The 11,441-nt window shown below is 34.9% G+C and overlaps 2 protein-coding genes across 2 annotated transcripts in view; one reads left to right on the top strand and one right to left on the bottom strand.

Moving 5' to 3' along the window:
- The window catches only part of LOC109840205 (heterogeneous nuclear ribonucleoprotein 1-like), a 38,812-nt gene extending 32,550 nt beyond the window's left edge, over positions 1-6,262 (bottom strand). The window contains exon 1 of the mRNA XM_020408760.1: positions 6,179-6,262. The gene's annotated coding sequence lies outside the window, so the exon portion shown is untranslated. The remainder of the gene's footprint in view (positions 1-6,178) is intronic.
- The window catches only part of LOC109842182 (GBF-interacting protein 1-like), a 27,408-nt gene continuing 26,616 nt past the window's right edge, over positions 10,650-11,441 (top strand). Inside the window, exon 1 of the mRNA XM_020411085.1 lies at positions 10,650-11,008. Within this exon, the coding sequence (XP_020266674.1) occupies positions 10,843-11,008 (166 nt within the window). The 5' untranslated portion in view covers positions 10,650-10,842. The remainder of the gene's footprint in view (positions 11,009-11,441) is intronic.

Raw genomic sequence — 11,441 nt, 5'->3', positions numbered from 1 at the left:
GGGGGGGTGTGCAGCCGGCGGCTAGGAGAGAAGAGGGTGGAGGCTCTGATACCAAATTGATAATACAAACCCTAACCCTATTATGAGATCTCTTGGGCTTATATAGGCCCTACACAACTTACACATAACCCCCTACATATATTACTAATGTCAACAACAATAATTAGAGAAATCTGGGAAGAAAAAAGTCTAAAGCTGAGTAGATTTGTTGCAGAAATTAGCTCTAAAGAGCCTAGCCTGACAGTAACTTAGACGTTACAGACACTTCATAATAGACGTGTATGATTATAATTGTTATACTAGGAAAAATTCTCAGAAAAAAGTAATTTATAAAACAAAAAATAAATAGAAAAAAAATGTGATACATCCTTAAATACAATATTAAACTTTCATGAAGATATAAATTTTCCTCAATTTGCTTAATAGGGATGACGAAATCATAACACTTTACAGAATTGGGAGGGTCCTTTGCAGCATGTTTCAGCTTTCACTGACTCCTATCCCTGTACTACATGATAATGCAGCTTGCTTGATTAACCAAATATTTCTGGCAACTTAGCTGCTATTAGAAATTCCTGATCCTAGTTTTCACTTTTTTTTGTTGAAAAGAGGATAATTATAGCAAAACAGCAACCAAGATCAAACAAGATTATCATTGATTTTCATTATACGCAAATCCTTCGTAGTAACTATTTTTTAATATAATGTCTTATAAACTTTGTATCCCACAAATTAAAGTAAGTAAATTAAACAGACCCCTTGGGTTACAGTGCCAAAGGGAGAAGCTCCACGTTAACTATGTACATTCTTGGTCAGTACCCAACTACAATAAATTACACTACAATTATCAAATATGCCACCTCTTCATTCTAGTAAAAATAAATGCACATGCAAATAGTTTCTAACATGAATGCTTTAATTTATCAGCCATGTCCATAATTGTCATACATATCTCAGATAATGATTTATCCATATAAAACTTTTCATCATTGCAAAACCAAGTATCAATGCTAAGATTGCTAAAGTTTCTGTAAATTTTATTGATAAAACTTGATTGTTGTTTGAGGAAGACCAATTAATCCATGGCAGCATGTTTTACTAAATTGCAACATTAAGTTTAGACGAGATATTTAGAGTGAAGGGTTCAAATATCTGCAGTGCAAAAGAAAATCAAAACCTATTTCAAATTTTCTTTTAAAAGAACTTCTACTCTAGAGTCATCTTATACCTGATCACAGTGTATTAGGAAATAAAGAACTAAATATGCTTAGAAACCGATGAGAAACCAAATATTTACATAAGGACATTAGACTAACTTTGTTGCGTGCATGTCAGTAAAAATGAAAGCAGTAGCAAAGAAAATTTAAAAACCAAGAAAGAAATGAAAACAGGTGAAATTTAATCTAACCTTTTTCAAAAAATGGACCAACATAATATTGGGAGCTTTTTACTACTGGAAGCAGACCCGTTATATTCAACCACACTGATTATAACTCAAAGAAGATAATACCCACAATCTTCTCATAACTCAAAAGTTCAACAACACAGCGCAAGAAATAAAGAAATAACCACACAAATTTCAAAAGCAAATAGAATATAAAGGTTTCCCGAGATAATGGATCATGACACCAAAAGGAAGCAACACGTATAGAAGCATAGACTGAAAACCCTGAATTCTAAGGAAATATAAAAATAAATCAATAAAACATCAAAAATCTGAACTTAGTGAAGACATTATCAAATCGAGAAATTGACATAATGGTGATGTTAAGATGGAGGCAAATGATCCAAGAAATCCAAGATTTTGAAGAATTAAAGAACAAGATCGCAGAAAGTTACATACAAAATAAGATTACGACACCATATCAGGCAATAACAGTAAATAAGCAACCATCAAAGATCAAATGCACAGATCGATTAGCAGCAGCGTGCTCACAGTCACAGAGAATAGTGTCCCTTGGGAGACTGCCAATGATAATATTTATGTAAATAGAGGAAAAAGTTAACAAGAACCTGTTTGGATTCGTAGGGGGTGAAGGGAAGTTAAGGGAAACTGAGTGAAGGGAAGGGAAGGGAAGGGAAGGGAATTCCCTTCCCCTTGGTTACACCCCAATTTGGGGGTAACAATTTTTATACTATTAGGGGGTGAACCAAGGTGAATGGAGGTGAATTAACTTCACCTCTTAAGTGTTCCCAAACAAGGTGAATGGTTCCTCTAACTTCCCTTCACCCTCATTCCCCTCAATCCAAACAAGCCCTTGTTAGGGCTTGTTTGGATTGAGGGGAATGAGGGTGAAGGGAAGTTAGGGGAACCATTCACCTCCATTCACAAGGGCTTGTTTGGATTGAGGGGAATGAGGGTGAAGGGAAGTTAGGGGAACCATTCACCTTGTTTGGGAACACTTAGGAGGTGAAGTTAATTCACCTCCATTCACCTTGGTTCACCCCCTAATAGTATAAAAATTGTTACCCCTCAAATTGGGGTGTAGGGATGGCAAATGGATGGTTTTGGTTGGGTTTTGGTTGGGTCATAAATGGGTGGGCACATTTATGACCACTTAACCATTTATGACCCATTTAGCACTTGCTAAATGGGTTGGTTCTCATCCACCCATTTACTAAATGGGTGGTTCATGGGTAACCCAATAACCCATTTAGTTATGATTATGATGCTTCTATATATATGTAAGTTTCAGGGATCTACTTGCAAACTTTCAGGGGTTTTTGGCAAACTTTCAGGGGGGTTTTCTGTAAACTTTTAGGGGGTTTTCTGTAAACTTTTAGGGGTTTTTTGTAAACTTTCAGGGGGTTTTCTGCAAACTTTCAGGGGGTTTTCTGCAAACTTTCAGGGGGTTTTCTGCAAACTTTCAGGGGGTTTTTTGTAAACTTTTAGGGGGTTTTCTGCAAACTTTCAGGGGGTTTTTTGCAAACTTTTAGGGGGTTTCCTGCAAACTTTCAGGGGGTTTTCTGTAAATTTTCAGGGGTTTTTTTGTAAACTTTTAGGGGGTTTCAGTAAACTTTCAGGGGTTTTTTTCGAAACTTTTAGGGGGGTTTCTACAAACTTTCAGGGGTTTTATGTCAACTTTCAGGGGGTTTTTTGTAAACTTTCAGGGTGTTTTCTGTAAACTTTTAGGGGGTTTTCTGCAAACTTTTAGGAGATTTTCTACAAACTTTTAGGGGGTTTTCTATAAATATTTCTTTCTCAATTGAATCGACTACTTCAGAAAATTAGGACAGAATTGTGAGGAAAAGAAGCAAATGATGACGGGGCTGAGCAAAAGAAGAGATGGACTCGTAACAAGTCTAGTTTACTACCTGCTCGGTTATTTAAAAAAAGCCCTTACTTTGGTCATGTGACAAATTACACTTGGCCGCATACGCATATATCTCCTGCCGACGAAGAATTATGAGCGCCTACTTTTTATATTTATATATCATTGAGTGTGTTTTTTATAATTTTTAAAAGTTTGAGGGTGTTACTTGTAAATTTGATATTTATAGGGGACTACCGAAATTTTTTAGATTTCATGTGTCATTTGCAAGTTTAGAAAATTCTAAGATTGTTTTGTAGTTTTGAATTCTTGAGGGTGTTTTTTGCAATTTTTAAACTTTGAGGGTGTTTTTTGTAAATTATAAATTTACAGGGGGTTGCTAGTAATTTTTGGATTTCATGTGTCATTTGTAGGTTTTGAAATTTCAGGATGGTTTTGTAATTCTAAACTATGCAGGGTGTTTTTCTAAAAATTTAAAACTTTGAGGGTGTTAATTGTAAATTTTAAATTTATAGGTGACTATTGAAATTTTTTAGATTTCATATGTCATTTGCAAGTTTAGAAAACTCTAAGATTGTTTAGTAATTTTGAAGTCTTGAGGGTGTTTTTCTCATTTTCTACAACTTTTAAGGGTGTTTTTACAAATTATAAAATTTCAGGGGGCTGTTGGTAATTTTTGAATTTCATGTGTCATCTGAGGTTAGAAAATTTTGATAGTTTTTTTATAATTTTTAACTCTTGAGGGCGTTTTTATAATATTTTAAACTTTGAGGGTGTTTTTTGCAAATCTTAAATTTTTAAGGGGTTGTTAGTCATTTAAGTGTTTTCTATAATTTTTAACTTTTGAAAATAAGTTTTGTAATTGTTTAAGCGTTGAGGGTGTTTTTAAAACAATATCCATCTAAACGGGTAAATGGGTGGGTAATAACCCACCCATTAATGACCCATTTATCTTTAATAGAAACTATACCCACCCATTTATGGCCCATTTAACTAAATGGGTGGGTTTGGATGGTTCATTTGGCGGGTGGGTATGGGTGGACAATTGGTTTTGGGTTCATTTTGCCATCCCTATTGGGGTGTAACCAAGGGGAAGGGAATTCCCTTCCCTTCCCTTCCTTTCTCTTCCCTTCCCTTCACTCAGTTTCCCTTAACTTCCCTTCACCCCCTACGAATCCAAACAGGCCCTTAAGGCTTGTTTGGATTGAGGGGAATGAGTGTGAAGGGAAGTTAGGGGAACCATTCACCTCCATTCACCTTGTTTGGGAGCACTTAGGAGGTGAAGTTAATTCACCTCCATTCACCTTGGTTCACCCCCTAATAGTATAAAAATTGTTACCCCCAAATTGGGGTGTAACCAAGGGGAAGGGAATTCAATTCTCTTCCCTTCCTTTCCCTTCCCTTCCCTTCACTCAGTTTCCCTTAACTTCCCTTCACCCCCTACGAATCCAAACAGGCCATTAATGCTGTGTTTAATTTTAGAGAAAGTGAGAGAAAAGAAAAGAAAGAGAAAGAGAAAAGAAAAGAAAAAGAAATGAGATTACTTTTGACCTTTGGTTTGCTAGAAATTTGTAAAGAAAGTCTGAAGGAAAATCATAAGGAAAGTAATTATTCTGGTTTGGTTTCTCTTTTTTTGAAAATAGAATGAAGTTATATCGCACTATACATTTTGGAATTATATTCGTATTTTAAATAATTTAGCATTTTATTTTCTAAATTTTTGAGCTTTATATTTCACACAAGTACACACAAATTTCTTCTAATAGAAAATATGATATTTCACATAAATGGATTAAATTGCTTCAACAATAAGCTTATAGTAATGATTTTATATTTGAAATACAAAATAATTTGTAATAAGTAATCATGGATGTTGAACAAGTAAAATTTCAAGCTTTAGATTTCACATCATTTCTTTTATGTTTTTTTAAACAAATTAAATAGGAGAAAGTCACTCACGTGCTAATTTTAGAACTTTTTAATCCTTGATTTTTAAATTTATTGTTAAAACTATCGTAATTCTATTTTCAATCTACCCCTATTCTATTATAAAGTAGGATTTTGATAGGTTTACTAATAAATTTAATAAATATTAAGAGTTAATACAATCTAAAACTAGCCATAAAAATTTTCAGGGGTAAGTTTTCGCATTCACAAAACTGAGGGCATTGAAGTGCAAATTTTTAAAAACTTTAAGGTCTATAAGTCTTGGAAAAAAAACAATTGAGTGTATATAAATGCAAAGTAGGGAAAACTATAGTGTGTTTCGGTGCAATTAAGCCATCATTTTATTCATAAACCTGCAATTATATTATTTAGTCCACGAGGGCCCACTTAAAAAAAGGAGCAGCGAATATGCCACGTGTGCCTAAACCTGAACATACCACTCTGATAGTAATTAAACAGGGTCCCACATGGAGAAAAGGGGCCGCAAAGGCTCACCAATTTTTGGATCGGGCACAGCTGATGCTCTCATCTTCTTCCCTGACAATTTTTTCTGTCGTTTTCACTAGGCTCGAGCGAAGGAAACTAAGGGGCTGTTTGGTTCCTTTTTTTTGGGTGGTAAAAGTGGGGAAAGCTGTCAAAAATGTCAGCTTTTTGACAGCTTTCCCCCAAAATCACCCCTTAAAAAAGTGATTTTAGAAGAAAGCTGCCAAAAAGCTGACATTTTTGGCAGTTTTCTCATCTTTTACCATCCAAAAAAACCTATCCAAACAGCCCCTACATAATTTCTCTCATTTTCAGTTTCTTTTTGCTTTTCCTTCAGTCCATACAGTGTAAACTTAGTTTCTCTCTCATTTTATTTTCTTTTTTTATACCATTTTCATTCAAACCAAACACAGCCTAAAACCAAAAGAAAACTAGGGGAAAACAGCATAGATCGAAGGAGGGACTATAAATCTCACCTAGGGTTAGCTCCATCTTGTTCCTGAGATGTCGAGTTGATGTTGGCTATGGCGATCTCCAAAAATTTCGAAATCAAGAAGAGAGAAATGTTAGGATTTGGGTTTTGAAAGAGAGGGGGAAAATGATTTGTCATATACTCCTCTATATTATAAAAAAGGCTCCTAAGAATTAGGGTCTTTTTTGGATTGGGTATTTTGAAGGTGAAAAGAGGGAAAAGCTGTCAATTTGTCAGCTTTTTAGCAGCTTTCCGTGATTTTAAGGGAAAGCTGCCAAATTGGCAGTTTTCCCCCTCCTTTCTCCTTCAAAATACCCGATCCAAACAACCCCTTATTGTTCACGCTATATTGTTCTTGCTATAGTAAATACTGTAGCATAACAGTAAATCCTGTAGCAGAACAGTAAATCAAATCTGGTCCTCTGCCCTAGAATTTATTGATCGTACTACAGTATTTACTATAAGATAAATAGTTAATCAAATCTGCTCCTCCATACTTGAATTTATTATTCATGCTATAGTATTTACTGTATTATAAACAATAAAGCAAATAAAATGCATTAAAATTGGATCCTTCTTTAAGTATAGAGGAGTATATATGATTTCTAAATCAAATATATTAAAACTTGGATCATTCTTTAAATATAGAGTAGTAGATATGATTTCTAATTTTAAGCAAATAATAATTAAATCAAATGTATTAAAACTTAGAGGGAAACAAGTTTAAAATGCAGTGCTTAAAAAAATAGAGGGTCATGATTTACACGGGGTGCACACTAGTATATCACAGAACAAACTCAGTAGGGCCGTTCACCGTCTAGCAATGAGGAGATATTGAATGAGAGAGCACGAGGGAAATGTCTTTCTTAGGGATATTTTTCACATAACCCCTCTAAAAGTTAAGGTATCTCCGTTAACATCTCTAACCTTCGGAGTTTTCCCACTGTACCCGGACCCCTGACGTCTTACCGTTTATAGGGCATAATCAAATGCCCATTTTAAGAATAAACCTGAAATTTTGACGGTTTTGTTTAGCACCCTTACAAAAATGAGCCAAAACCAATACTGACCTAGTTTTGTTATAGTTTTTTTGAACCAACCACCCCTTGGTCTACAAAAGAACTAATTTAGGATCACTTTTTCGTCTAGGAAAAACCGGTCTAGTTTTTCCCAAACACAATTCTCCGAAATGGAATATGACCAAACCTAGTTTTATTTTAAGAAGATGCCAAAGAGACCCTAAATTCCTATTGGAACACTTAAGTATGCGTGAAATCTGAGCCACTAGAAAGAGTAGGGAAATTTACTAAATTATCCTTCCACTAGCCCTAGCGCTCCTATCAGAACGCACCGCACTGAGCGAGCGAGCTGATAAGATTTGTACACTTAAGTTTCAATCCTAGTCACAAACTCTTCCAAACCAAAGATAATTGAAGAGCATCATGCATCTCTGCCCTTGTATGTCAAATGATTGGCACGTGTTGTGTTCATTTGAGAGGGACATGGTTAAAGTGAGACAAGTTCATGAGGTTAAATGTCAAGGGTATATGTGCAAAACCTCCGAAGTACATGAGTGTTAAGTGAAATTAACCCTTTTTATTAGTGCCTCAAATCATTAAATTAGTATTAAGTTGCCAAATTCTTTTAAGTTGTCATAATATTACTTCCTCAAATTAGGAGACAACAAACAGTTGGTATGGTCATTTTGTCTTTTTTTATCGGCTATATTATCAGATTGGTATAATTAAGTATCAACTTGGTATTTTTTTCTTACTCGGGTGATGATAATGTAAATAAGTGGGACACGACAGCAACAAGATTTATTTTTTGGCTGGAGCAAAAGTTCTGACAAGATCACATCACGTGACTCATCATGTGCATCTTACATGGCTTAATTAGGTTTATGGGCAAAGGTTAAGCGGGATCTTCAATTAATTGTTATGAAAGAAATCCTCAAAATATTCCCCGTTCTCTCTTTAAAGAATGATTCTTCTCTAAATCACATAAATTTCCTAACCCAGTTTCAATTACCCTAACTCAATTTTAATTCTAAGAGGAAGAAGGACATCCAATTTGATTCTTGTCCTTTTGAGTCCTAATATGAAAATAATAATAATAATAATCAACTCAAATGAATGAGCTCAGGTACCTACCATGTAAGTAAACACATCAGCAACATGTAACGAATCACGTGATGTTTAGTCATCGGAAATTTTGGTCATGCCAAAAGAATAGATCTTTATTGTCATAATGTCCCACTTTATATACATTATCATCACCGGAGTAAAAAAAATATACTAAATTGATACTTAAGATCAACAAATTATATGAATATGATATTGAGCCTTTTTTCCCCAGAACAAATTGTGGCATATTCAAAGTTGAATCGAAATGAACAAATTGGTTCTGTTCGGTAGACCGATCAAGCAAAGTGTTATTTTAGCCATATAAATCTTCAATCCTCTCGCTTATCTTATAACTCATCAGATCAAGTACTTAACGAAACTGAATTTTGAATTTTTACTAATTATGATGCATAAAATCCTAGTCTGAAACATCTTCGCACCTAACAAGAGCTTGAGTTTTAGAGAATTCTCGCTGAAGCAATCAATTACTTAAACCGGTTTAAAAATATTCTAAAATTGGTCCTAAATAATCTCAAACCAAATTGAACCGCCAAAATGAGGTCGATTTGGTTCATTTAATCGGTTCGCCTATTGATGTTAATCCCTACCTCCAATCATTAATTTGCCATGACACTTTCATTTCTTAAAAAAAAAATTCAAATTAATATCTCCAATCAGTAGTAGCGGTAACAAGATATAAGAATTTGGTTACCTAATAACATTTTTAACTATTTGAGATACTAGTTTTAGAAAAAATATATTAAAATAAAATAAAATAAAATAAAGAATTAAGGGACTAATATAAAAAAACCAAGATCTAACCATAGGTAACTACATGAACCTATTTTAAATAGCCCAGATGATGTGACTTCCTTTTTTTAATGATATGAGAATAGAAACCGAGACCTTGGGAGCCATATTGGGATCTCCCAAACATCCATATCACCCCACAGTTCCCATGACTAACTCAGTGTTAAATTCAACGATTTGAGTACTAGTTTCAAACAATTGAAGATTTAAGCGACCAATATCGAAAATAACCCCAAATTAAAAATATGATAGGTTTGAAGTATATATCCGCAAAAATCCCCACAATTTATTTTGATATTAGGTTCTTACATCTTTCATATTTTAATCTTAGTCATCATATTATTGAAATTGCTGTTAGATCCTTAAATTCTCATAAGTTGTTTCAAATAATCTCTCTAATTATAATTTTACTCATAATTGGAGGGAGTAATTTCAAAATAACTTAAGAACTGAGGGACCTATTAGCAATCTCAAGGACATGAGAGACTAACCGTGAGTTAAGGAATTGGGGGGCCTAATTGCAATTTCAATGATTTTAGATACAAATTTCCAAAATGGGTAAATTGCACTTAACCCTCTGAACTTTTGGGTTTTCTCACATAACCCTCATCAACTTTTTTTTTATTCTACTTAACCCTCCTAAACTTTTGTCTCACTTAACCTCCTATTATAACACCGTGAAGTTTAACAGATCACATACCTATCACGTGAGAAAAATGGACGAAGCCCTTAGTTCTTGAGAAACTACATCTTTATCCTTTTTTGACTTAAAGATCCATTCCCCCTCATTTTACCCTTCTTCCTCCTCCTCCAGCACCACATATTTTAGCCCACCAACTCCTCAGCTTCAATCTATTGAAAAACCAATCCACAGACCCCCAAAAGACCACTCTCACTTTACCAATTTTTGGTAAAGCAATCTATGGTTATTCTCACATTTTCTGGACTAGACAAAAAGAGATAGCAAGAGGACAGAGAGGAGTAAAAAGAATTGGACTTACCCTTTAACAACCATTATCTTTGATGGACGTGATTTGGAAGTAGGGTTATTGTGGGGCCAAAATAGGGTTTATTTACCAAAAAAGGCAATTTTGTCATTTCCTAATTTTCAGGTAACACTTTCAAGGGTGACTTGAAAATACTTAAAAATTCAGGGGGGTGTTATTACATGGGTCACCCGAACAAATAAAGTTGAGGGGTTTATGTGGGAAAAATATACATATGTGTTCTTTTCGAGTTAAGTAATTAAGTAAATTAAGAAAAAGTAGTTAATTACTAAGAATTGAAAAAAAAATGCATATTCTATAGATCTCTTGCAGGAAAAAGATAATATTCAATTTAGAGTTGTCAATTATATCCTTTATGAAAAAGAAAAGTCAATTCGAGGAATTTATCACACAAATATTCAACTTAGTTCAGAGTCCCCTAGTCTCAAATTGGGACCAAGAAACAAAATGATTCTTTAGAAGAGGGGGTTAAGTGAAATTTACCCTTTCAAAATCATGTGTGAGCAGAGAAAGCAAACCGAGGTACCAAAGACCTAATCAGAGCCCACCTCCCCCCACCCTCTTCAAAGAGTGGAGACTCTCTCTCCTGTGTCTCGTTCTTGTTCAACAAAACCAATTCAAAACCCCCAAAATCTCCCCCTTTTAGCCCTAGTCCTTCAAAAAAACCACCCATTTGCGCCTCTCTCTCTCTCTCTCTCTCCCCCCCTTCTCTCTCTACTGCGAATATGAGCGGGTCTTCTTCTTCTAGAGCTTCGATCCCCAGCGGCCTTCGAAAGACGATCCAGAACTTGAAGGAGATCGCCAAGAATCACAGCGATGACGAGATTTACGCAATGCTCAGAGAGTGCTCCATGGATCCTAACGAGACCGCTCAAAAGCTCCTCCTCCAAGGTCCTATTCAAACCCTTACTCATCCTTCTTCAGCTTGATTTAGGTTTTGAGATAGGTTTTCGATCATAGTAGCCCTTTGTCTCTAGATCTGCTTGATTCCCGATTCTTGAGTTCGATTTGTTGGGGTTTGGTAATTGTTTGATTTGGCATACTATTCAAAATCGGGTCGGTTCAACTTGTAGCTGAGATTGTGCAGAAAGCGAGGATGGTGTTGTAACATTTCTTAATCGCTCTTCTCGAAGAGAAATTTGACCCTTGTTCTGAAATTGAAAGAGTTCTTTTGATGCTCACAGATGTTTTTCTCTTGATTCATGCTCTTAAATATTGATATGTTTTTATGAAGATTTGGTGAATAACGGAGTATTGGCTATGTTGTTTGTCTCGAATGTGCTTACCTTTTAATGGACTCAAGAGGTTAAGATTCTGATGAAAT

This window comes from Asparagus officinalis, chromosome 5, assembly GCF_001876935.1.
Source record: "Asparagus officinalis chromosome 5, Aspof.V1, whole genome shotgun sequence".
Taxonomy (NCBI): Eukaryota; Viridiplantae; Streptophyta; class Magnoliopsida; order Asparagales; family Asparagaceae; genus Asparagus; species Asparagus officinalis.
Note: the sequence above shows the minus strand (reverse complement) of the source record. Positions and strands in the feature narration are given on the sequence as shown.